Source organism: Heptranchias perlo, chromosome 2, assembly GCF_035084215.1.
Source record: "Heptranchias perlo isolate sHepPer1 chromosome 2, sHepPer1.hap1, whole genome shotgun sequence".
Classification (NCBI taxonomy): domain Eukaryota; kingdom Metazoa; phylum Chordata; class Chondrichthyes; order Hexanchiformes; family Hexanchidae; genus Heptranchias; species Heptranchias perlo.
Genome location: NC_090326.1, coordinates 46,800,246 through 46,827,986, shown reverse-complemented (window position 1 = coordinate 46,827,986; position 27,741 = coordinate 46,800,246). Strand labels below are relative to the sequence as shown.

At 44.3% G+C, this 27,741-nt stretch overlaps 1 protein-coding gene across 1 annotated transcript in view; it reads right to left on the bottom strand.

Moving 5' to 3' along the window:
• The window catches only part of LOC137332008 (copine-4-like), a 218,374-nt gene that overhangs the window by 24,913 nt on the left and 165,720 nt on the right, over positions 1–27,741 (bottom strand). Inside the window, exons 8-12 of the mRNA XM_067995755.1 lie at positions 27,072–27,170; positions 26,835–26,921; positions 16,625–16,684; positions 11,486–11,619; positions 897–951 (exon numbers count right to left, since the gene is read on the bottom strand). Of these exons, the coding sequence (XP_067851856.1) occupies positions 897–951; positions 11,486–11,619; positions 16,625–16,684; positions 26,835–26,921; positions 27,072–27,170 (435 nt within the window). The remainder of the gene's footprint in view (positions 1–896; positions 952–11,485; positions 11,620–16,624; positions 16,685–26,834; positions 26,922–27,071; positions 27,171–27,741) is intronic.

Genomic DNA, 27,741 nt, shown 5'->3' with positions numbered 1-27,741 from the left:
TTTAGATTAGTTACATAATTGTCAGGCATCGTACCCATAAATTTTCATTTAGATATACTTTAAATATCATAGGTAAGAAAAACCCAGATGATCAACTCAAATTGTGCCAGAAAAAGTAAGACCACAGGACATAAATTAGGAAAACACGTATCTGGAAGAACCTCTGTGCTCAAAAGGTGATAAATACTTGAAATAATCCACCAGATGGGGAAACAGGCAAAAACATTAGGGGCATTCAAATACAGCCAGCTAATATAATGGGAGAGATAGGGTATGATGCTTCAATGGGATAAGCAGCTTTTTCTTCTAGTCTTTTCTCATGTCCTCACTTACTGGGATGAATCTTCACTTTTACCGTGGAAAACGGGCGACAGCAAATCATCTGCCTGTTTTACACCCCGCCCGATTTTTGTCACCATTGAAGTTGGTGGAAACAAATCCGGATTCGGGGTGGGGTACGAAACGGGCGGCCGATCCATGATGACGATGAGAGAAAATTCACCCCACTCTCTTCTGAATTTATGGTAAGCAATTTTCAATTTATATTTCTAATAGCCTTTGTGAAGAAAGATAAGCAAGAGAGCCCTGTTTATAGACTCATGAAAATGATGTGTCAACAATGGCCGAAGAAGTGAAATATATAAATTGAGCACCTTTTCATAAGTCTCTGGTAAATTCTGTAAAAATTAGAGTGAACAATTTTTACAAGGGAGATTTTTTTCCATATAACAAGGTACATGCCTGGTGTAAAAACATTAACAGAAGCCTCCACTTTCATTATCCTGTAACATTCATCACTTGCTCACCGCACGGTTCGAAAGATGATAACAGTGAGATGATTTGGTGAGAATCTTTGGAAATTCCCATTTCTGAAATGAATTGGTTACAGTACTCACTTTAGAATCAGGTGGTATTCTTGCTCCAAATCCAAAGGCTGGAAACATTTTGTCACTGTAATGACATAAAAACATTAATCATTGAAATAAAATGAAACACTCCTGGCGAGGTCCCCACCAATATTCTTTTTAAAAATCAAAGTTACTCACGGAATTACCTCTTTTGGAGGGAGGGGGAAAGAATAGGGAATTACTTGCATTAAATAGTACATGTCCTCTTTAAACTGGCAGAACCAATTCCTGGAGGAACTTGCTTTGAAAACTTTCGGTAATGCATAAGGCAGAAAGTTTGCATTGCAAATGATGCAACACCTTCTGCAGCACCAGTGATTTCAATACATGAGACAGTATTCCTCATTTTCTTTTAGTTCATGCAGATGCTACAATCTTTTTTCATTAACTTATTTCTGAATATTTGTGGATGCTTTGGTTCATAATCTGGGAAAGTGGCATGTTCTTTTCCAGAAGCCAGTGCTTCCCTTAATATAACTCTTTCTAACTGTGCTTGTTGTGGGATATTAGCTCTAATTTTCTTCAGCTGTGTCTTGTGGGCATGGTCCACGTACAGTGGAGACGGGACCTATCCCCAAGTCTTTGCCAGTGCTGCTCTGAATTGGCCATGACAAGCTATACCAAAATGGCTGGGATCATTTTCCCTCCAATTTTCTCTTCCCCTACAAACAAGGGACGAGATTCCATTTGACAATTTCCAACAACAACACAGCTGGAATGTGAACGCATTGGAGTGGATGAATGTGTTCCATTTCTTCATGGTGCCAAACATCGGTACTTCGAGATAATGCATTTCTGTCTCATGTATTGTGACTTTCACAAAGTACTGACAGTGACATTCTGACTTTAAAAGCAGCCATTAAATAAACATGGCCACTGCTGACACTTTACAAAAGTACTGGCAATGGTGTACAAGTATGTGCCCTGCAATCAACAGGTTTTATTCCATAGTGTAAATTCAGTGAGGCACGATGCCTCATTGGACTGGAGTGTGAGTTGCAAAGAGGTCACTTAACATTAAAGGGACATTTTATAGATTTGTGTTGTCATTTTAATGGTTGGAAAATCATGGACAGTGCTTGCTGAAATTTCCAATTTGTGGTTAAGGCTTGGCGCATATTTGTTAAATTTCCCCCTAAGGGGGTGCGCCAGGAGCGTGGCATCCTCCGAGGCTGGCGGACAAGTCCCACAGGATTTTATGCCATTTTTCCCTCGTTCCCTTCTCACTTAAATCTCACCCTCGCACACTATGCATGGCAAATTGCTGCTGCTTAAATGCTAACCCTTGTCCCTTTCTTCCATTTCAGGTCCAAAAGCTCCACACAGCCCTCAGGGAGCAGAGGAAGATGAAGAGGACAGCACTGCAGAAGAGGAAGCATCACTCGACCTTACATTGCAGACACCTGCTCAGAGACTAGCACAGTGCATAGTTCAGAGGGTGGGCCAGAGGGGTTTGCATGGTGGAGATGCTCCTAGCACTCATGGGACTTGTCCGCCAGCCTCGCCAGACACCACGCTCCTGGCGCACCCCTTAGGGGGCAATGTCACAAGTTTGCGCTAAGCCTTCAGAGGGTGGGCCGGAGGGGTTTGCATGTGGAGATGCTCCTAGCACTCGTGCGCAGGAGAAAGGGCAGGGTGGAAAAGGATGGCCCAGGAAGCAGCTCACCAGAGGGAGAGCTCGCATCCTAGCCCTGCTGCAGAGGGTACAGATGAAGTCATTGAAAGCCCACCATACATAAGAAGACTGATGGCAATCCACACAGACCTTGCTAGTGCACTGGCCTTCTTGCCTGCGGGCTTGCGCACAATGTCGAAGAGTATGGAGGAGTCCTGCTCTCACTTGTGTGCTGTCTTTGTGTGCAGCCAGGTAGCCAGCTGGGCAGGACTGCCCTGGCTGAAGCTGAGTTCCAGCAGTCTGCAGCCGGGTCCTCACTTTGATTGCCTTGACAACGGGCAGTTGGAAAGATTATCTGTAATCACTAGGTATTGTTCTCTGACTATAAATGCGAAACGTTCAAGGAGTCCCACACTCACCTGACGAAGGAGATAATCTCCGAAAGCTTGTGATTTTCAAATAAAACTGTTGGACTATAACCTGGAGTTGTAAGATTCTTTACATTTGTCAACCCCAGTCCATCACCGGCATCTCCACATCATGGGTCCTCAATCGCCAGAGCTCCTCAAGGTCACCCATCACAGCCATCTCAGGTGCCCTCAGCAGAAGTTCAGCAGCCTTCCACCTCCCAAGCTGTAGCCACTGGGGAACCAACTCATAGGAGCACTGAAATGGGTAAACGAGCATACAACACAGGGACTGAGGGTTTACACAGGGGTGATTTGTAGAAAGGCATCAGTCATGTAACCATTTGCCAAATCAAGACGGGAGTCTTTTTGAGTATAGAATCATAGAATGACACAGCACAGATGGTGGCCATTTGGCCCATCGTGCATGTGCCGGCTCTTTGAAAGAGCTATCCAATTAGTCCCACTCCCCTGCTCTTTCCCCATAGCCCTGTAAATTTGCCCCCTTTAAGTATTTATCGAATTCCTTTTTGAAAGTTATTATTGAATCTGCTTCCACCACCCTTTCAGGCCGTGCATTCCAGATCGTAGCAACTTGGTGCAAAAATGTTTTTTCTCTGGTTCTTTTGCCAAATCTGTGTCCTTTGGTTACTGACCCTTCTGTTAGTGAAGTAAATGTTTTGTTTTCTTATAGCTGTTGATTTTCATAATCTTAGTGAGTGATGTAACAGGAACATGTGAAGTTGTACAGTTTGTAGGCATTGATATAGTGGGTGTTAGGACTGGGCCAGATGGAAAGTGGGACTGTTGGTGCTCTGGGCAGGAGGGGTATGGTTCAACAGAAACTCTCCTCAATAATCTGCTGTTTTACAGCTCTGGCAGCTTGCGTTATTGCTGGGCCATGCTCTTCCTCTGCATCCTCAGGTTCCTCAGCCCCTTCTGCATCTTCTTCCTCCATTTCTTCCTCCTCAGGAAGTTCCAAGGCGATTCCCCTTTGTATTATAAGATTGTGGAGCGAGCAGCAAACAATTATGAATCTTGATACTCGCTCTGGGCTGTACTGAAGGGCCCTTCTGAGCTGTCCAGATAGCGGAACCGTTGTTTCAGGACGCAAATGGTTTGCTCAATCAGAGCATGGCTCTCATTACCTAGGCACTCCGCATCTGTGTCCGGATTACTGAAGGACTCATGAGTCAGTTGGTATGGGGATACCCCTTGTCCCCCAGTAGTCAGCCTGCCACCCCATGGTCTGGGTGGAACAGAGGGAGTATTGAGGGCTGGTGCAGTATGAAAGTGTCATGACTACTGCCAGGAAACCAGGCACAGACCTGGATGAGTCGCTGTCTGTGGTAACATACAAGTTGAACATTGACTAAATGGAAGCCCTTTCTGTTGAAAAACAATGCTGGTTCATGATTGGGAGCACGCAGGGCTATGTCCGTGCAGTCGAGGATGCCCTGCACCTGTGGGAATCCAACAATGCGGGTAAATCCCAGTGTTCTTTCTTCCTGCTTGTCAGCCTCCATGGGGGAGCTAATGAACTGTTGTCACCTCACAAACAGTGCATCAGTGATCTACCAGATCACCGTGTGCACAGCAAACTGACTGGTGTTGCTGATGTCACCAGAAACAGTTTGGAAAGAGCCAGATGCGTAAAAATCTAGAGCCATAGCGACCTTCACTGCCACAGGCAGTGCAGTGCAAGCCCTGGTGTTGGACTCCAATCCTCGCTCCAACAGGTGGCACAGGTAACTGACTGTCTCCCTGTTGAATGCAACCGCCTCACACACTGCTCCTCTGTGAGGTCCAGGTATGTCTTCTGAAGACCCGCATCCTGAAAGGCCTCCTGCAGCCTTGCCTTGTTCGCCCTCTTCTTGCAGTCTGTGCAGGTCTTTGCTGCCTTCCTTAGTGCCGCTCCTCCTCTTGATTTGGGAGCCTCAAAGGTAAGACCAGCAGCATTCTTATGTTCAGCCATTGAGAATAAGCAAATCCTGTGAAAGAGTTCCGGCCTTCCACAGATTCTCTCTTCCAAAGCATTTCACAGGCAAATACTTACCAAAACAAACAACAACTTGATGGAAGAACACCCTGGAAGTCTAAAACAACTTACCAGATGCTTACCTTAATGGGGGTGAGGAAGCCTTTAAATACCACTTGTGAAGGCTGCTTGCTGACTGTTCCCGCCGTGGATTCCTGGGTGGGTTTAGGAAGTGACGCTTCAGGCATGCATGGACACCAATTTCATAAAAGGGTCCTGATTCAGGCGCACGACCCTTATTAACATGTTTCAGATAGGAGCCAGAGATGCCTATAAAGAACCCAAACCAACAGCGCGTCTTATGCATATCCGCCGCCGTTCCAGCGCGGGATGTCACGCTGCAAAATTCTACTTTGTGGTGCTCGTTTTAGACCAGGAAAACATGCGAAACAAATACCAATTTCTAGCCCAACATGTTCATCTCAAATTCTGCTACTTTAGCAGAGACATTGGGGGCGATTTTAGCCCTACCCGCCCGGTAGTAAAAATCGCCCGGGTTACTTTCACCGGAAAGCTGCTGGGAAGTCACCCTGTGCCGAATTTGAACCTACTCTGCTGAGCAGATGACATGGATACCCGCCTGAAGCTGATGGGGACCTTTTTTACATATGCATGTCAAGTCCCCATCGAGACCCAGCTGTAATTTTAACTGGATGACCTGAGTGGGGAAGCCGCTGTAGCTTTCCCACCAGGTGAAGATAGTGAGGTTGAGGAACTCCGGCCAAAAGAGGCCCAAAACAAGTAGGTTTTTGTACTTTCCTTGTGGGGCCAGGAGGAGCAGGAATGGGCGGTGGTCAGGCTCTGGGCCTCACGATTTTCCACCGTTTCCTGTCGACTTCCCGCATGGAATGAGTGGGAAGTCCGCTCGTGGGATTTATTAGATGAGGCCGGGGAGTTAAAATAGCCCAGGTCTCATTTCTGGAGCACCGGGTGAGTTTGCGACTCATCTCGCTACCCACCCGTCCGGAGTTAGAATCGGGGCCTTTGACTTGTTTAAAATAAAATAAAATAGCAAAGAGGAATCTCAGAAGAACAGATTAAGTGTTCATTATCCTACGACATAATTTCAAGACCATAGATTCATTTCAGTGTGCTCTGCCCATAATGCTGTGCTCCTGATATTTATCCTGAGACCCATTAAATTATCCTGTATAAATGATGTATAAGTAAGTGCGTTACACCTCAAGACTGATGCTGACAACAGATCAACATTCAGGACATTTTCCATACAATCTGACAAGACACAAGGCACCAGATATAATTAGAAACCCATTTCAACATGAAGAATGATGGTTGCAGCATTTTACATCTGCACTCCTCACTGGATGGGCATGAGTTTTAATCCCAAAGCCGCAACTTATTTCAGCTGGTTTTAGCTGCGCTTTAGATGATTGAGTTTTGTCAGTTCTTGGCAGTGTTTTCACGGTCCAGACCATGCTACACAATGCAGCTGGAAGGAAACTCACTGAAGTGAGTGGCACGCGATTGGGAGGGACAGAAGGTGGGAGGGAATGGAGTAAAAGCTAGCAAAGGGCACTTGGATTTTATTTATATTTATACATAAAATCCAATCAGTAATATTAAGCGTATCTGTTTCACATATCAATAGGTGGTTCTTTTCAATTGGGTCAGTGTTGTGAGAGAGCTGTGTGATATATTACATCACATTGTATGATTTAAAGAGGCACGAGCATCTGGCTGAGGCCTGCAAGACGATTAAGTAGTCAGTAGAAAGAGGAGAACCCAACAATTCGTGATTTCATGTTCCACTCAAATTAATCTTCATTTGTAAGTTCAAAGGAGTCAATTTTGATTTTTGGATGACTGACACTGGTTGGCCACCTGTTCCGGCGGTGAAGAGGTCCTGGCAATTTTGAGGCCCTGGTAGCCCAGTGCCCAGTGTCCCGATGCAGCTCATCAGATTGAGGCCTCTAGTTTGGGCGGAGAGCAAGGTAAGTTTGGGGGGGGGGGGGGGGGGGTGCAATCATAGAGGGTGGAGATCCCAGAGTGGCAGCGGCCCAGATTATTTTTGTGAGGCCCAGAGGAGCACTCCTGCTCTTCTGGAGCCCACAAAAATAATTCAACACTTATCTTTAACAGGCCTCTTCGGTTCCATCGCCCCGTGGAACTGTTGGAGTGTAAACAGCGCAGGCTCCGACCAGTTCTGACCTAAAATGGCAATCAAGGTCCTATTTATGTCATAGGACCCCGATTTCTACATTAGAGCGGGCCTATCGCCTGAAACAGGCGGGCGCTTTGGACACCCAGTGGGAGGCCCCTTTCAAAATGGAGCTGACCGCATCGCCGGTGTTAACAGGACGGAAAGGCTACCGACCCCATTTTGAGGCTGTTACTGCCCCGTTAACACCAGGCAGTGAAAATTGACTCCAAAACCTTGGAACTAACAAATGAAAGAAGAAAACAATGCACTCGAAAAAGTCATGCTGCACAAGATGCAGGATCAGCTGCAAGATGACCTTCCAAAGCATGTCTCCATGCTGGTGTGATTGTAGAGTTGCTAAAGCAACTGGTTTAAGGTTACACCATGAATTGTATCGCTTGTAAACCCTCTCAATGAGGCAACAATGGCCTTTAAGTATCATAACTGGTCAATGTATGGTGTGTACATAAAGAAATCCTATCAGGCAGAAGCACGGCGGAAAACTGTTAAAATTAATAACATTTTTGCCAAGTAATTTTATTCACTTAGCCGTTCTATTCTCTTATCTGTTATAACTGCTGTATCGAGTTTGGCAAGCAGCTAACAATGGAATGCAATCCAGATTGCAATTCCAGTACTGTAAAAACGGTCACACAGTTGTTGTGGATAACTGAATGTGTATTTACGTTATTTGCTTCATTACAATGGGTGGGCGACCCACTCCACCACTTTACTGTCCAAGTGGTGAAGGTGAAAATTACCCCCACTGTTTCTGAATGGCTCTATTTATTCATTAACCAATCAAATATTGGGGCTGAATTGACAGAAGATAATGAAATGCAGCAAGATTAAAGCAGTGGGCTTATCTGGCAGCACACACGATTATAAATGTTGTTCAACGAAACTACCAATAATCGATAAAGAGGGAAGGTGTCACATACACAATAGGATTTTTATTGATGCTTCATATCAGATTGCCTTTTCACTAATGGGCTTCTCACATATCTGTTGTTGGCCTAAACAATACCTGGATGACTCATAACTATATTTAGTCTTAATAGGTCACTGCACACACCAGATCATCCATCATTAGCCTCCATATCTAGTGCACCTAACCCTTGACCTAAGCTGGAGCAGTAAAGCCCTGCTGCGTCCGTGCGTGGTCTAGCAAGGACTGTGTCCCTGCTGGAAACTGGCCACCCCAAATTCTTGGCAGAGGGAAAAAAAACAGCCACTCTCTGATCCTCAGGTTTTTTTTTGCATCCAGGAACTGCTGTCCGGGACTGTGCCCACCGATGCTCTTAAGCACCGACTCTGCCGGAGTTTGCGGGGGTCAGTGGGAGGTCATCACATTTGCATGGGGCGAGTGGGTGCAAGCAGGCACTTACCAGCAGGCGCCTGCCCCATGCAGCTGGAAACTCCAGCACTCGCCTTTCCTCATGCCTTTATGAAACGTTTTGCGAAGGCTTTCTACCTTAAGGCTCTGTATAAATGCAAGTTTTTCTTGTTTTCATTCTTGTTCCTCCTATTCTCCAAAAACCCCACATATTCCATTTCACATTGTCTTTTCCCCTACAACTCACTGTGTTGAAATCATTGCACAGTATTCTAACCTAACTTGTTTTTTAACTCAGGACCGTAAAATGTGAAACTCCATTTCCTATTGTCTTACAATCTACAGGCTTTTAAAATTCAAACCTGGCTACACCCAATCACTGCTCAATTTATCCTGTCTATTCACCTAACCTTTCACCCTTGGTGGTGTCCTGAATTATGACACCTGGCCTTTCACTTTGGTTTCTCAATTCCAAACACAATGTAAATCCTTTCTACAGATACAGCCAGAGCCACAGCCACACATATTTGTGATAGGAAGGGTATTTTCAAAAGTTGAAAATTTGAACACACTGGGGGGACTTTTCCGCTTGTTATCACTAGTTTTGCATCCAGATTGGCCGAACCATGCAAAAGATCGAATTACGCGATCTTTTACACTGGTTCAAGATTCAATTTGCCCGAATCAGGCCCCGGCCACAAAATTGGCTATACCCCCAGTACGAAATTGCGAGATTCCGCTGAAATTATTCTTGTTATTAGATTTCTGGACTCTAGGGGAATCAAGGGATATGGGGATCGGGCAGGAAAGTGGAATTGAGATTGAAGATCAGCCATGATCTGATTGAATGGCAGAGCAGGCTCAAGGGGCCGTATGGCCTACTCCTGCTCTTATTTCTTATGCTCTTATGAAATCAGCCAGTCACAAAAGTCCGAATGATGGTTGGTAGCACTCTCGCCTCTGAGTCAGAAGGTTGGGGTTCAAATCCCACTGCAGAGACTTGAGCACAAAATCTTAGTTGACACTTCAGTGCAGTACTGAAGGTGTGCTGCACTGTCGGAGGTGCCGTCTTTCAGATGAGACGTTAAACCGGGGCCCCGTCTGCCCTCTCAGGCGGATGTAAAAGATATCATGGCACTATTTCAAGGAAGAACAGGGGGTTCTCTCAGTGTCCTGGTCAATATTTATCCCTCAAGCAATGCCACTAAAACAGATTATCTGGTCATCATCGCATTGCTGCTTGTGGGACTTTGCTGTGCACAAATTGGCTGCCGCATTTCCTACATTACAACAGTGACTACACTTCAAAAGCGCTTTGGGACGTCTTGAGGTCGTGAAAGGCACTATATGCAAGTTATTTTGCTTTCTTTCTTGGTGTGGGGAATGGAAGTGTTGCATTGGTGTAGTAGGGAATGCTTTTCTAAGGATTCAAGAGCAATGGAAAAGTGTAGCATAGATTCACTAGGATATTACCAGGGATGAGGGGTTACAGTTATGAAGGGTGACTTTAAAAGTTAGGGCTATTTTCATTAGAGCTGGGATAATTAAAGGGTGAACTGACAGTTGTCTTCAAGATAAGGAAGTGCTATGAGAAGGTAAATAGTGGTAGATTGTTTCAACTGGGAGGCGAGGTGGTAACAAATTTAAGATAATCATGAAAAAAAGTTAAAGCGTAGATTTCTACACAGAAGGTGGTCAGAATGTAGAATACTCTGTTAAAAACCACTGTTGAAGTAGAGTCCATAGATTCTTTTAAAAGGGATTTAGTTAGCTCCTTGGAAAGGAGGAATATTAAAGGGTATGAGAAGTGAGCAGGAGATTGGATTCAGATTTGATGGCTCATGGAGAAAAATACCAGCAAAGATTTGAAGGGCAAAATGGTCTGTTACCTTGCTGTACCACTCTATGATTGAATGGGGCACCCCTCCCACTTACTGTTGAATACATGCGTGCAGTCCCACTCAGAAGGAGAGATCTCCGAGGGGGGAGGGGCCTTTTAGAAATATAAAATCATTATGAAAGAGTTAAGGCCAATATCTAGCTGCTGCTATTGACTCTCATTTTCAAACTGGAATATCAGTTGGCACCAGATGCAGGGGGTAGATTTTTCTTGAGTGCCAAGTGTAATAAACTGGTAAACCCATTCCTTGTAAACGAGGATACAATTTTGTTAGACAGAGGAAATACAGCCCAGGAAGATCACAGACTTGACCAGCTCCTCCTTTCCTGGCAGTGGGATTTCCCACCGCTCACTAAATATGTAGCATGTCTCCTGTAACCAAAGCAGCTCCTAGTATCATCCACACCCTGCTGGAGAGGGAAGCAGGTTTCTTCTGTGTAATATGAGTAACAAAAATCATAAACTTCTTCCCCGCTCACCCACCATATTTTGAATCTAAAGAGACGCTATCCTCATGAATAAGTAAAAAGCATGTGTTTGTTTTTATTTTAAATCAGATTTAAATTCCTACAGTGTGTTGTCATTTATGAAAATTTACAGTGTAGTAAAGCTGCGTGTCAATTTTGTTGTGGTGACAGGATGCTGCCTTGTCACAAGATTTACACTACTCTGCCTATGAACAAATGAAAATGATTGAGGCAAACCATTGTCATTTGTTTACAGACATAATGGCATAAATCTTGTAAAAGTGCAGCATACAGTGTGTCATCAGCACACAGTGAAACCTCTGTCAATCCAAGATAAAGGTTTGCCAAATACTTTTTCATGATGGCAGCACCCCTTTAAATGAAAGGACCAGCTTCACCTCTATTTTCTTGCAAAAATAAGAAACTCTTAAAATATGAATACTGTTCCAGTTTAATGTCACTTAAGCATGTTGGAGTGAATACTTTACTCCCACGCTATGAAATGTGTTTGCTATCAGGAAGGCTGCTTCTGGCTGACATGCCGGAGTTTAGTTTTGATTTGCATTGTCCAGCTGAGTAAAGAAAATGCAACAGCCCGTTACTTGGTATTATCCTCACGAGTTCAGAGCTTTGACCTTGCTCGAGCACCTTACCTGTCATAGTCCTGGCAGATCTCACCCACGGCCACCAGTGCTTTCAGGTATTCATTGGGCTGGTACGGATGGATGTAGTGCAGGGAGCAGCTGTTTCTAGGGTCCCCGTTGGAGGCTGTAAAATCTATAGCGACCTGGAAAATAAACACACAGCTGTCACTAGCCTCTTCGTTACTGTGGTGTAGATATTCCTTGAGATGCCACATAACCCAACAGGGGAGACCTCTGGTGATATCATGGATTGGGACACCGGGTTACTGGCAGCATTCTCAATTCATAATGTCCACAGAGAGTGCATTCAGCACAAAATCTCTGTTCCCAGCCGGTATGTGACTAGCAGCTTGAAAGAAACACTGCAGCAAGGGAGGATTAAGAGTCAACAGAAAGTGTCCAGTTATCTCACATTATAACATTTAGGATAGTATCACAACTCAGTAAACTATTTTTCACTTCTAACTGTAAATTGAAGACAAATTCTGTGATCTATGGTAAGGGCTATATATGTGCTAACATTAATGTCCACCCGTACCAACCTAGTAAATAATCTCCTTTTGGATTTTTCTGCATACGGACAACAAATGGTTACATTTTCCTATGCAGTGAATCCTAATGGAAGAGCGCGTGTGTGCGTGTGTGTGTGTGTGTGTGTGTGTGTAAACATGTGTGCATGTGCATAGTTACATGAAAGTATGTGGGTATCATGAAGGGCAGGGTTGGGCTCGCCTGTCATGATCCCATGATGGAATTCGCTGCCAGGACTCACTGACCAAGCAGTATTGGAATGCTGCTGCCCCATGGAGTGTACATCACCACAAGATACTGTTTTTTTTGGGGCGGGGGGGGAAATGTGAGAAAACTGCAGGAGGAAGAACATAAGAGTTATGTGTCACCTACAAGGAAATGACTGCAATCATCTGTTGACAAAGATTATGAAAACTAATCCTTCAGATTTAAATGACAGACAATGGCGGATGTTCAGAAACCGTGGAAATTAGCAGGTTCACTAAATTGTGTCAGATTTTATTTGTAGAGAAGGGTTACATTGTGTGATTTTACCTGTCCACCAGTCATCTACAAATAGTCGTTATTTCTGGATATATCAACAAGTGTCAACAAAATCCCCGAGACCAGGAAACTAGCCAACAAAACGTCAGCTTCATATCATAGAAACCATCGTCACCTGAATATAAATCGGGCCGATGTACATTGGGATGCCTTGTCTGAGGAATGTTCTTTTTTAATTGACTACAAAACAACAGCTGGACCAAACTCTTAATACCTTCCTTCATTTCCCTTCCTATTAGCCTCAGGTCTGTGCCCCATTGCACAGCGCAGCGTTGAACAGGCAGCTGATGTTCTACATGGCACTGTGCACTCAGTGTTTGCTTCCCTTTTGTTTCTGACTGCCTGTGAGGGCCGTCCAAACCTCATGCTGGTCATTGATATCAAAGATCTCCACAGTCACCAGATATTCGGATGGAGTTGCTAAGGATTGCTGAAGCACACAGCGAACAATTTTGATGTTGCCTCAATCACTAGTTCGGCACTAAATCTTTGTGACAGACTTTTCACATCCCTTTCCTCTGAATATCAAACATCCTCACTGTGCCTGTGCCCAATATCAGAATCAGAGGATAATAAAGAACACATTAAAAGAGGAAATGGAAGTGGGATAAATATAAAGGAAATTGAGACAGATGTAATGTTGGTGGATAAAATTAATAAAGAACCAGACTGTGATAGTTCCCTGAATATCCCTTATTAATTGGTAATAAAATTCATCAACTCTGCAAGTTAAAAGCAAATGTAATTACATGCCTTTCAGCACACAGCAACCCTATATAAAAACCAGCATCAGTAGCCAAAATGTCAAATTTCCACTCGTGTAGAGTACCTGATAATTTTTCCAGACATAATGACGAATATATTATTCTACACAGTGCGATCTAACATTACAGTCTTTCTGTTTATAAAGGGTTTCTTCTCCTTCTCTCTGTGTGGGCTCTCCTCGCCATGTGCCATCTTCAGAGGAGGGGGAACAAGTGGGTGGCTGTCTAGCGCCCAGACCTCGCTTGTCAGTGCTGCTCTGAGACTGAATCGTGAACGTCACTGTCTCATATTCTGCAGGGGTCAGGCTGTAGGCAGCTCTGAATATGGAACTGCTTGAAATTAATTGAAAGAAGTGGACATTTTATTTGATGGAATCACAGGGCCTGTGGGGTGGAGCAGTGGCAGTACTAATTGGACCACCAATCTGCGGCACCACAGAATGGTGCAATGCAGGCTCATTCCTTTGCGCTGCAGAAATCAGTGACAAGATATGATCTGGAGCCCAGTCTCCACACTCTCAGCCACAGTCAGCCAGGTAGATAGGGGAGTCACAAACAATTCATACCTTCAAAAAAGCCAGCAATATTAACATACATGTAGCTATAATTACAATAGCAACAATATTAACAAAGGAACGAGACTGCTTTAAAGGGCCAAGTCGCCATGGCGAGAGACTTCTCAGGCAGGTTCAGTTCGTAGAGCTGCCTGCTCGATGATTTCGGTTGAAAGGTCACGTTGCTGGCTGCGTGTGGGATTCTGTGCTGAAGAAGAGGCTGTTATCTACTGCAATGTGAAATCTGCAACATTTTTTTTTTAGCTTTTAATCAAAGTATCAGAAAAGTAATTGGCAAAACCAGATGTTGCTGGATGAGGGGATTATATCACTGTACTGAGAATTACATTGCTCTTGTCTGAAATGTCTTGGAAAGCAATGGAGACAATTAAGGAAAAATGGTAGAATCAAAAATCTTCATTCAGGGGTGTCTGGGGGCAGTTTTACTTCAACTGATTCAAAATGCTGCAGAAACTCACGACATTATTCAACACAATGCAATAGACATTTAGAATGAAAAGGAGATACTTTGGTCTTGAAATTACAGAGTACAAATATTAAGATGCAAAAGCTTAACACATTCATGTGGCATTCCTCTGTCCACTATTTTATTGGAGGCTGTGACCCATTTACCTCAAATAGGTTAATGCCTCTGCTGAATTAGTGAAGGAACTTCATACAAATGTTAAGATTGGATTCGCACACTGTAATTTCAAGGTCTTTGTCACTGACTGCAACACTCAGATGATTCAGTCTCATTTAATTTGACAGTAGTTTTTACAGTGTGATTTCACTGTAATTGTAAAGAGTTTTGTTGACACCACCAACTGTTACTTCACACGATGAGGAAATGTCAATACAGAAGGCTCCAGAAGGCAAGATGCTTTACTTTTGTACGACTGGAGATTAGAGGGACAATTTTAACCAGCAGAAACAGGGCGGCCGGGGTGGGGGTTAAGGTTGTGTCTGAGGGCTCCCTGCACCCTCCCCACCCCTCCACCAGTTTCTGGCTGCGTGTTAAGCATTCGCCCCAGGCAAGTGGGTTGCTAATTAAGAAGGTCTAATGATATCATGGCCACCGCCACACTGCATTTTAACTCTAAATCGCGATGCCCTGCCCATTCTTGAACCTGCCAGCAAAACCGAGCAGGATTGGTGTCTGAGAGCTCCTGAAGCAGCGCAAAAAGGGCGCTCTCAGCTGCAGCTCACTGGATCGCAGGATATTTTGTTGTCTGGTTTACCAGGAGAGTTTCCAGCTCCCAGATCGCTTTTTGTACACTTTTGGTGTTTCACAACCTTTGAGTCAGGATTCTCTACTTACTATGGGTGCTATACTTGCTTCTTTCTTCTTGGAGGAGGGAGAGCAGCAGCCTCAGCAAACACCAGCATCTGGGCTTCAGAAGATAGCAGCTGAGGGGGGCCTGTGTGCCAGAGACAATACCCAGCACACAGGATCTACAGGTCAAGAGTCACTTTCCTGGACCTCTCTGAGGAGCAGTGCAGGAGGAGGCTGTGCTTCTCCAGGCAGATTGCCTCAGGCCTCTGCGATCTTGTGCAACACAGGTCCTGCTACCTGCTACCATCTGCCACTGGTAGCTGCTGCTGCTACCCATCGGTACTGGGTATTTCACTACGTGCAGACCCCTCTAGTTAACTATGTAGCCCACGCAGAGTGCCAGTGTCCAAGCTGGTGCCTGGGAGGGGTGAAGTGCCGATGACAGAGATGAAGAGGTGCACACATCCTTGCTGCTCTTGTAAGGACAATAAACTCCACATTGAACTCAGGTCCTGGGGGGGTGATGCTGTTGGCACTGTCCCTCTCAGCCACCTCTGTCCAGGCCTGCCTGACAGTGACCTTGGGAATGCTGTTGCAGTTGTTGAAGAAAACCTGCCTCCTGGCCCTCACTTCCTCCACTCGGAACTCAAGGGAGGCATCAGAAAAGCCCGGGGGGGGGGGGGGGGAGCGGGGGCAGCTCTTCTAATCATCTCTGTAGTCAACAAGTCTTCAAGAGTTGTTGAGCAAGGAATGCAAGCAAGGGATAGAACCTTGCTTTAAGAAGTGCATCCTCGCTTTAAATACAGTCGGGAAATGCCCCGTAAATTACGTGAGTCACTTGGGCAAGTTGCCTGATTCAGCAGGTGATCGGGAGGGCAGCCCACCCTTCGAACGTTAATGAGGCCCGGGAATTAAAATGGCCAGAACCTCGTGCCCACAACACCATGGTGGGCTTGCCGCCCGTCCTGCCCCAATCCCCACCCCAAGTTAAAATCGACTCTTAGGTCTCAGCTGCAAGCCGGTGAAGGCATTTCAGCATTAGCTAGAAATTAAAACAGAAGTCCATGCAGACAAGAATCTATCTACCTTACTGAACACTTCCCGCTGCCGGCCATTACCCAGAGAAGCCCTGACACTCATCATTGCAGTATAGACGCAGCTCCGCTCTTCTCACTAAAGGCAGCCTAACCCCTCCCTTACTCAACTCTCTCGAATTAAGACCACTGTGGCATTTTACATACATTTAGCTCAGTGTGCGTGAGCAGAACTGATTGGCCAACACAATCTCAACAGGTGGAAGATTCTACCTCAAAGATTGCTGAAAGCCACTTGATGATATAATGCTATCTGTCTGGCAGCCTTTTCCTCAGGCACTTATCACTCAAATATTCATGTCCATTAATATGTTTCAGCAGTTACAGCAAGACAGAATAGAGATGCATTGAATTTTGATTAAAAACTCTAATGAAGAGTCACTTACTGTAAACTGAATCTGACATCCGCCCATGATGTAATCAAGGAAGGAGTGCATCTTGTGAATCTGCAGGTTGGAAAGATCTTTAATATAATTACTTTCAGCAAGAGAATCAGAACTTTCATTCAGGCAGCTTTTAATGAAAACTACTACAGCGTTAAAACATTCCAAGATGCATTTAGGTCAGCGGCATTGCAGGACTGCTGGCGGGGCCAGTAGCACATGGGCATGTTTTTATTCATGTATGAATAGCAATTTGTAAAACTAAAATGGGGAATAAGAAAATAATAATTTAATGGACAGAATCCTCTTCAATATTTCAAAGTAAATAACAAGTACACAGAAATTGTATAACACACCCTCATTATGTAGAGTACAATAGTAACTAAAATAGTAGATGTCTATGAATGTAGTTTATATGGACTTCCAGAAGGCACAGAATAAGGTTCCACATAAGAGACTGAGAGCTAAAATTAAAGCTCATGGAATTGAAGGCAAATTATTGGCCTAGTTAGGAAATTGGTTAGGCAGTAGAAGACAGAAAGTAGGGATAATGGGTATGTACTCGAATTGGAAGGAAGTGACTAGTGTTGCCGCACAAGGATCTGTGCTGGGACCTCAACCATTCACTATATTTACTAATGACTTAGATAACACAATAGAGAGCCATATATCCAAGTTTGCTGATGACACAAAGATTGGTGGCATTGCAAGTAGTGTAGACAGGAGCATAAAATTACACAGAGACAGTGACAAAGTGAATGGGCAAAACTGTGGCAGATGGATTTCAACGCAGGTAAGTGTGAGGTCATCCATTTTGGACTTAAAAAGGATAGGTCCGAGCATTTTTTAAATGGTGAAAAGTTAGGAACAGTGGAGGTCCAAAGAGATTTAGAAGTCCATGGACACAGAGCACTAAAATATAGTAGTCAGGTACAAAAAATAATCAAATAGGCTAATGGAATGTTAGTCTTTAAAACTACAGGGCTAGAATATAAAGGGGAGGAAGTTTTGCTACAGCTATACAAAGCCCTGGTTAGACCACATCTAGGGTAATGTGCTCAGTTCTGGGCACCGTGCCTTAGAAAGGATGCATTGGCCTTAGAAGGAGTGCAGCGCAGATTCACCAGAATGTTACCAGGGCTCCAAGGGTTAGATTATGAGGAGAAATTACATAAACTAGGCTTGCATTTCCTGGAAAATAAAAGGTGATTTGATTGAGGCTTTTAGGATTTTGAAAGGAATTCACAGGGTAGCTAGAGAGAATTTTTTTCTGTTGGTGGGGGAGTACAGGACATGTGGACATAACCTTAAAATCAGAGCCAGGCCATTCAGGAGAAAAGTTAGGGAACACCTCTTCACGCAAAGGGTGATAGAAGTATGTAACTCTCTCCCACAAAAAGCAGTAGATGCTAGCTCAATTAATAATTTTAAATCTGACATATATAGATTTTTGCTAGCCAAAGGTATTAAGGGATATGGAGACAAGGCTGGTAAATGGAGTTAGGATACAGATCAGCCATGATCTCATTGAATGGCGGAACAGGCTCGAGGGGCTGAATGATCTACTCCTGTTCCTAATAGATGGCAGTCAGTAAGACAGAAGGGACCATTTTGATGAACAGTCCTAATAACAGCATTAGAATAATCCATGTGTGTGCGAGCATGCGTGCGTGTGTACATGCGTGTGTGCGTGTGTTTTTTAGGATACCAAAGCACTGCTTGACCTATTCTATTTGGTTGACACAAGGTCTTGTTTTGTGCAATCTGCTAAATATCGCAATTTGTTTCTCTAATAGTTTTCTGTCAGACCAGAGTAAGGACGCATCTGCATAGAAGTTTGAAAAGCCTTTGGAGTGTACAGTACAAACAGAACGCTAAAATGAAATAGTTCACTTGGAGGAAGTGAACTCCACACTACATTGCCCAGCTGATGGCAGATTATCAGCCATGGATGCAAATTCCTAAAAGCTGCTGTAGATGAGGAGGAGGAAATGGAAATGGTCTTAGAGAACATTGCCAGAAGCTGCTGACTCACCAGGCTAGAATAACGCCAAGCAAGGCATTATGGTAACATGGTTTCATGTGACACAGACTGAATTCTTTAACTGCATTAGGCTATATTGGCATTGTTTAATATTTTTAAAAAAGGAGGCACTGAGCCCTCGATGTAGTACCAGGATTATGGCTACAACCACCAGAAAGGCCCCAAAACCATCACCATTTATACTGGCCGACACATCTAGACTCTCAACGGCCGGGCAGATCTTAGTCCCCCAAATGACATGTAGGCCCGTTCACTCACCTTTTATCCTCCTGGACTTGGGCAACCTTTCTCTGGTTTCTACTTAGAGGGCTCCTTCAACCAAGTTTTGCTTTACATGGTGGTGGGGGGGGGGGGGGGGGGGAGAGGGGATTTAAAGATGAATTTGTCAACAGCATAATATCATTTGAAAAAGGAGAACAGGAATTTCTTCAGAAATGTCTGCAATAACATTCCGAAACCATCCCTTACAATATGATCCCAACACATCACTGTTGAAGAAATTGGATAGGATGGGTGACAACCTTGACTCACTTCTCTTTCGCGAGAAATAGGTTCCTTCTGCCCTTACATTGGTCTTGGAGCTGGAGTTTACATCTTGAATGAATCCTAGATTGGCCAAGTACTCCCATAGCTTATAGTTTTTTTTAAATGCGGGTCTCACAAGGCATTTGGTTGAAATTCTTAATGAAAGTAGATGAAAGCATTTTAAGTGCGTTTGTCTTGAATCTTCTTATAGTTTGCGACCTCATAAAAAGCCTCAATCTGCCTGTTGTTTTCTGATTATTCCATGGGCTGCCAATATTTGTGCCACAATAGCCCGAAGAACCACCTTACGACCCAGTCATAGCAGCAAGATTCCTCAGCTGTTATCATTTTCACTAAGATTCCCTTTCTAATGGATAAAAACACAAATTGTGCCAAATTCCTAAAAGCTAATCCAGACGAGGAGGAGAGGATGGAGGTCAGTGCCAGGAACTGCGGACTCACCTGTGTGCCAAACAGAACCCGATTCAACATCATCTGAAAGGGGGGCTCCAGGTCAGTCAGCAGCTCCTGGCAACGTTCTCCAAGACCATTTCCATTTCCTCCTCCTCATCTACAGCAGCTTTTAGGAATTTACATCCATGGCTGATAATCTGCCATTAGCTGGGCAACGTAGTGTGGAGTTCACTTCCTCCAAGTGAACTGTTTCATTAAAGCGTTCCGTTTGTACTGTACAGTCCAAAGGCTTTTCAAACCTCGATGCAGATGCGTCTTTACTCTGGTCTGTTGAATAAGTTGGCAGCTGAGTACAACGTTCTCTCAAGCCCCTGGGATGTTCTTACGGATTGGAGAACTTATTGCCATGTAATAGTACAGACAAAATCGAGATGTGAATTTAATGTAGCATAGAAGGGATTAAGATTTTCCATCAACTACCTGTGTATCTACTGCTGTCCACTCAGCACAGGACAGAGGAAGTTGAAAGACAGTATGTGGTACCACCATCTATCCATCATTTAGACTTCCCAGGGTAGATCTTGACTTTGTGCAATAGTGTAAAATGGGTGATAGCGAGTCGGCAGCCCGTTTTACATCTCTCCTGATTTTTATTTCTATTGACTTCAATTGACTGAAGTCTGTCACTATCCCTCCCACTGTTTACTACATTTCTGAGTTTTGTGTGAAACATTGCAAACATTGAAATTATGCCCTGTATACCAAAGTCCAGGTCAATAACACAGATCAAAAGAGCAGCGGTCCTAATATTGACCCCTGGGGGACACCACTGTATACTTCCTTCCAGTCTGAAAAACAACCGTTCACCACGACTCTCTGCTTTCTGTCCCTTAGCCAATGTCGAATCCACGCAATCACTGCCCCTTTAATCCCATGGGCTTCAATTTTATTAACAAGTCCATTATGAGTCCCCATTACAAGTCCCAGACTCTTCCATCATCATCCCTCGGTATGTCCTGTCCTACCGGCAGGACAGACCCAGCAGAGGTGGCGGTCCAGTGGAATACAGTCAGGAGGGAGTGGCCCTGGGAGTCCTCAACATTGACTCCGGACCCCATGAAATTTCATGGCATCAGGTCAAACATGGGCAAGGAAAACTCCTGCGGATTACCACCTACCGTCCTCCCTCAGATGATGAATCAGTACTCCTCCATGTTGAACATCACTTGGAGGAAACACTGAGGGTAGCAAGGGCACAGAATGTACTCTGGGTGGGGGACTTCAATGTCCATCACCAAGAGTGGCTCGGTAGCACCACTACTGACCGGGCTGGCCGAGTCCTGAAGGACATAGCTGCTGGACTGGGCCTGCGGCAGGTGGTGAGCGAACCAACATGAGGGAAAAACCTACTTGACGTCGTCATCACCAACCTACCTGTCGCAGATGCATCTGTCCATGACAGTATTCGTAGGAGTGACCACCACACTGTCCTTGTGGAGACGAAGTCCCGTCTTCCCACTGAGGACACCGTCCAACGTGTTGTGTGGCACTACCACCGTGCTAAATGGGATAGATTCAGAACAGATCTAGCAGCTCAAAACTGGGCATCCATGAGGCGCTGTGGGCCATCAGCAGCAGCAGAATTGTATTCCAGCACAATCTGTAACCTCATGGCCCGGCATATTCCTCACTCTACCATTACCAACAAGCCAGGGGATCAACCCTGGTTCAATGAGGAGTGTAGAAGAACATGCCAGGAGCAGCACCAGGCGTACCAATAAATGAGGTGCCAACCTGGTGAAGCTAAAACACAGTTCTACATGCATGCTAAACAGCGGAAGCAACATGCTATAGACAGAGCTAAGCGATTCCGCAACCAATGGATCAAAGCTCTGCTGTCCTGCCACACCCAGTCGTGAATGGTGGTAGACAATTAAACAACTAATGGGAGGAGGAGACTCTGTAAACATCCCCATCCTCAATGATGGCCGAGTCCAGCACGTGAGTGCAAAAGACAAGGCTGAAGCGTTTGCAACCATCTTCAGCCAAAAGTGCCGAGTGGATGATCCATCTCAGCCACCTCCCTGATATCCCCACCATCAGAGAAGCCAGTCTTCAGTCAATTCGATTCACTCCACGTGGTAACAAGAAATGGCTGAGTACACTGGATACAGCTGTTCCAATACAGCTACAACACTGGTATCTACCCAACAATGTGGAAAATTGCCCAGATATGTCCTGTCCACAAAAAGCAGGACAAATCTAATCCGGCCAATCACCGCCCCATCAGTCTACTCTCAATCATCAGCAAAGTGATGGAAGGTGTTGTCGACAGTGCTATCAAGCAGCACTTACTCACCAATAACCTGCTCACCGATGCTCAGTTTGGGTTCCTCCAGGACCACTCAGCTCCAGACCTCATTTCAGCTTTGGCCCAAACATGGACAAAAGGGCCGAATTCCAGAGGTGAGGTGAGAGTGACTGCCCTTGACATCAAGGCAGCATTTGACCGAGTGTGGCACCAAGGAGCCCTAGTAAAATTGAAATCAATGGGAATCAGGGGGAAAACTCTCTAGTGGCTGGAGTCATACCTAGCACAAAGGAAGATGGTAGTAGTTGTTGGAGGCCAATCATCTCAGCCCCAGGACATTGCTGTAGGAGTTCCTCAGGGCAGTGTCCTAGGCCCAACCATCTTCAGCTGCTTCATCAATGACCTTCCCTCCATCATAAGGTCAGAAATGGGGATGTTCGCTGATGATTGCACAGTGTTCAGTTCCATTCGCAACCCCTCAAATAATGAAGCAGTCCGAGCCTGCATGCAGCAAGACCTGGACAACATCCAAGCTTGGGCTGATAAGTGGCAAGTAACATTCACGCCAGACAAGTGCCAGGCAATGACCATCTCCAACAAGAGAGAGTCAAACCACCTCCCCTTGACATTCAACGACATTACCATCGCCGAATCTTCCGCCGTCAAGACCCTGGGGGTCACCATTGACCAGAAACTTAACTGGACCAGCCATATAAATACTGTGGCTACAAGAGCAGGTCAGAGGCTGGGTATTCTGCAGCGAGTGACTCACCTCCTGTCTCCCCAAAGCCTTTCCACAGGTCAGGAATGTGATGGAATACTCTCCACTTGCCAGGATGAATGCAGCTCCAACAACACTCAAGAAGCTCGAAACTATCCAGGACAAAGCAGCCCGCTTGATTGGCACCCCATCCACCACCCTAAACATTCACTCCCTTCACCACCGGCGCACAGTGGCTGCAGTGTGTACCATCCACAGGATGCACTGCAGCAACTCGCCAAGGCTTCTTCGACAGCACCTCTCAAACCCGCGACCTCTACCACCTAGAAGGATAAGGGCAGCAGGCACCTGGGAACAACACCACCTGCACGTTCCCCTCCAAGTCACACACCATCCCGACTTGGAAATATATTGCCGTTCCTTCATCGTCGCTGGGTCAAAATCCTGGAACTCCGGACCTAACAGCACTGTGGGCGATCCTTCACCACGCGGACTGCGGCGGTTCAAGAAGGCGGCTCACCGCCACCTTCTCAAGGGCAATTAGGGATGGGCAATAAATGCCGGCCTCGCCAGCGACACCCACATCCCATGATCGAATAAAAAAAATGTGGTACTTTATTAAGCACCTTTTGAAAGTCCATAAACACATGAACCGCACTGCCTTCATCAACCCTCTCCATTACTTCATCAAAGAGCTCAATCAAGTTAGTCAAACATGATTTATCTTTAACAAATCTGTGCTGGCTGTCATTTATTAACTCATATGTATCCAAGTGACAATTCATTTTGTCCCGAATTATTGTCTCTAAACATTTCCCCACCTCTGACATTAGGCTGACTGGCCAATAGTTGCCGGGTTTATCGCTCTCCCCTTTTTTGAACAGGAGTGCAACATTTGCAATCCTCCAGTCCTCTGGCACCACACCCATATGTACGGAGATTGGAAGATTATGGCCAGAGCCTCCACTATCTCTACCCTTGCTTCCCTCAGCAACCTAGGATGCATCCCATCTGGACCGGGTGACTTTTCTACTTTGAGTGCTGCCAACCTTTTAAGTACCTCCTCTTTATCTATTTTTATCCTATCCAATTTCTCTACTACCTCCTCCTTTACTGTGACATTAACTTCATTCTCTTCTTTTGTGAGCACAGAAGCAAAGTACTCATTCAGCACGTCAGTCATGCTCTCTGCCTCCACAAGATTTCTTTTTTGGTCTCTAATCAGCCCCATCATTCCTTTGACTATCTTGTTACTATTTATATGTTTTTAAAAGACTTTTGGGTTCCCTTTTATGTTACCTGCTAATCTATTCTCATACATTCTTTGTCCTTCTCATTTCCTTTTTCAGTTCTCCTCTATACTTTCTGTATTTAGCACAGTTCTCTATTGTATTATGAACCTAATATTTATCATAAGCATCCTTTTGTTTCATTTTAATCTCTATAAATCTTTCGTCATTCAGGTAGCTCCAACTTTGGGTGCCCTTCATTTCACCCTCGTGGGAATGTGTCTAGTCTATACCCAAAATATTTCTTCATTGAAAGCTGCCTATTGCTCATTTACAGTTTTACCTGCCAATCTTTGATTCCAATCTACTTGTGCAGAATCCCCTTTTAACTCACTGAAATTAGCCCTCCTCCAGTTAAGTATTTTCACATTTGATTTTTCCTTGTCCTTTTCCATAACTATTCTAAACCTATTGATATTGTGATCACTGTTTCCCAAATGCTCCCCACTGAATCATGCTCCACTTGCCCCACTTAATTCCCCAGAACCAGATCCAGTGCTGCTTCCTTCCTTGCTGGGCTGGGAACATACTAATCAAGAAAGTTCTCTTGTATGCATTTCATGAATTCCTTCCCCTCTTTTCCCTTAACACTGTTATTTTCCCAGTCTATATTAGGATAATTGAAGTGCTCCTTTATCACTACTCTAAAGTTCTTGCATCTTTCTGATATTTGCCTATCACCTTCCCAATACTTGGTGGCCGATAGTATACACCCAGCAGCATAATCGCTCCTCCATTGTTCCTTAATTCTAATCAAATAGATTCTGTCTTTGACCTCTCAACTACATAATCCTTTCCAGTGCTGTAACTGTATCTTTGATCAGTACTGCCAACCACCCTCTTCTTTTTTTTCTTTCCCTATCTTTCCTGAATACCTTGGAGCCAGGAATATTAAGTACCCAATCCTCCCCTTATTTGAGCCAGGTTTCTGTTATTGCCACCATATTATAATCCCATGTGGTAACTTGTGCCTGCAGCTCACCAACCTTATTTACCATGCTCCATGCTTTTACACACATGCACCCCAATCCCATCCTAGTTTGCCTTGCACTTCCCCTCTGTCTGATCCCTCCTATTTTTGAACTACGCTTTATTCCAATGCTGTTTGTCTCTCCCAGTCCTCTGTGCTCCTTGTTTCTCCTCTCTAATGCTTCATCCTGGTGCCCCTCTCCATGCCAAATTAGCTTAAACCCTCCCCCACATCATTAGTTAACCTCTCCGCCAGAGCATTGGTCCCAGCCCTGTTGAGGTGCAACCCGTCCATTCTGTACGGGTCCCTCCTGCCCCAGAACTGGTCTCAATGCCCCAGGAATCTGAAACCCTCCTTCCTGCACAATTTCTCCAGCATGCATTAACCTGCTTATCCTACTATTCCTACACTCACTAGTCTGTGGCACTGGGAATAATCCAGAGATTATCACCTTTGAGGTCCTGCTCTTTAAATATTTAACATCACAGCCGCTTGCTACCAACAGCAAAATCCAGCTAATTGCCCCTGTGTAATACTTTATGATTGTTATATCTTTAAAAGTTGCAATATTAGTGCTGAATATATTGATCACTTGCTGGTTGTCACTCGTGTTGTACTAGATGGAGTAAATGTCCCTGGTGTGGCATGTTTCAAATCCTTGTAAGGTCCCACAGAGATCCTTTCTTTTAAATGTTAATTTGTGGGGTTTTTAATAGAAGTAACCTGCAAAAAATGAGTTCAGGACATGCTATCTTCCTGTAAAACTAGATTATCAGCACTGTGGGCGTATGGATCACTATTAGGATCATTACAGCAGCAGGACTACAAGTCTGCCAGTGGAAATTTAGTTCCAATGTTCACTGCTTTGGCCATTTAGTTCCAATGTTCACTATTTTGTGCTACTGAATTATTCTCAGCCAATTTCCATACATTACTGTGTTTTTACATTGATGTGCAACTCCATGTCTGGCTTTACACAGGGCAGCATGAACTCTGAGATCGATTTCTGACTGTGCTGAAAAAGTGACTAAATTTGAAAAAAAACACAAAGACTGTGTTTACTCAGCCACTCAAGTGTCAGTAAGGATATTTTAAATGAAAAAAGAAAACAAAATTCTAGTATGAGGGTTGACATAAACTTGGCTTCTATTCCCTTGAGTATGGAAGATTGAGGGGTGATCCGATTAAGGTGTTCACAATGTTAAAAGGGTTCTATGGGATAAATACAGAGAAACTATTTCCTCTGATGGGGCAATCAAGAATGAGGGGACATAATCTTAAAATTAGAGCTAGGCTTTTTAGGAGGGAAATCAGGAAGTACTTTTTCACACAAAGGATAGTAGCAATTTGGAATTCTCTGCTCCCAAAACCTGTGGATACTGGGTCAATTAGAGCTTTCAAGACTGAGCTCAGTAGAATTTTGGTTAGGTAAGGTATCAAGGGATATGAAGCTAAGGTGGGTAAATGGACTTGAGGTACAAATCAGCCATAACCTAACTGAATGTCGGAGCAGACTCGAGGGGCTGAATGGCTTACTCCTGTTCCTACGTTCTTACATGGGAGGTCACAGCAACCATTACAACTATAAAAGTTTCAATTTTCCTCTAGTGCCTGGGTGCCAGTTAAACACAAAATTCTGCCCATTCTTTTTACTTTAATAGAAAGGGTTTGCATGACTCTAAAATGTGTTTCTGTAGCCCAAAGTTTATTTTGGTGGATGGAGTGGGTTGGGGGGCAAAGCAAACTGTATAAGATCCAGCCAGCCTCTGCATTGCAAACATCCCAGAAGGCAAGCAGCCGCTTTGCAAAATACCGACGATAAGCCTACTTCGCACCAGCACAAGTGATGTTTAATGGGATCATGATCAGTTTGTAATGTTTTAGATTTTCGTAACTGGTCATTTCTACATGCAACCAGAGGAGAACGAGAAAGCCTCACTTTACAGAGGTTGAGAATAACGATGCCAGAGTTCTTGTAATTTTTCTTCTTCACTTTGTATTTCTGATTGACGCATTCCCACTGAACCTGCAATCAAAGAAATTGGGACACAAGAATTATGTGGTTATGTTTTTTTTTCACCAATTAGAACTGTCAGTGAAGGAAAAATATCATAGGCAGCTAGTGAATTTGTATAAAACAAGTGTGAAAGGTCCAAACGTAAAGGTGCTTTTCTACCTGTCGGCCATCCATTGCCCCACGCATCTCTACAAATGTCGATGTAAACTCTCCGATAAAGTCGTGCTTACCATTCGAGTCCCAGTCCCAAACTATCAACTGAAAGACAAGAATAGATACATGAGTATGTTCACAGGCAGACAAAACCAAATAAAACAAACCCCATTCAGCTCAAAATCACTGAGCATGTCCTTTAGTAGATGAATTTAAAAGTGGTTACCTTCTTATAAAATACCAAGGTGATAATTTAAATATGTGCAGCCCATATAAAAAATGAACATGTATTACTCTTGGGTGAAACGAGGCAAGTTTGAGAACAACAGAGTGGCAAATTTTTCAGAGATTTGCTATAAAGTTTCTCCTTGTATCAAAGGGACTTACAGCCAAGAGGCTCCAGTGTGGTGGAGAAAGAAGATGTAACCACAAACCATTTGATTTCCCTTAACCATGAAGACTTGCATGCTTTCTTTATTCCGCAAACATGATCTTCAATGAGAACCAAAACAGAAAGCCGCCTCACCTAATGATTTTTGAAAAAAAGCTTTCTCGGTTCCCACAGTCACAGAGGCAACATTTGCTGACGTGAATTGTTCATGTCTTCAAAGGGGGAGGGCACACTCGTAGTTTGTTAGCTAGAACAATTTGTTTATTGACAGATGTCAGCTAATCT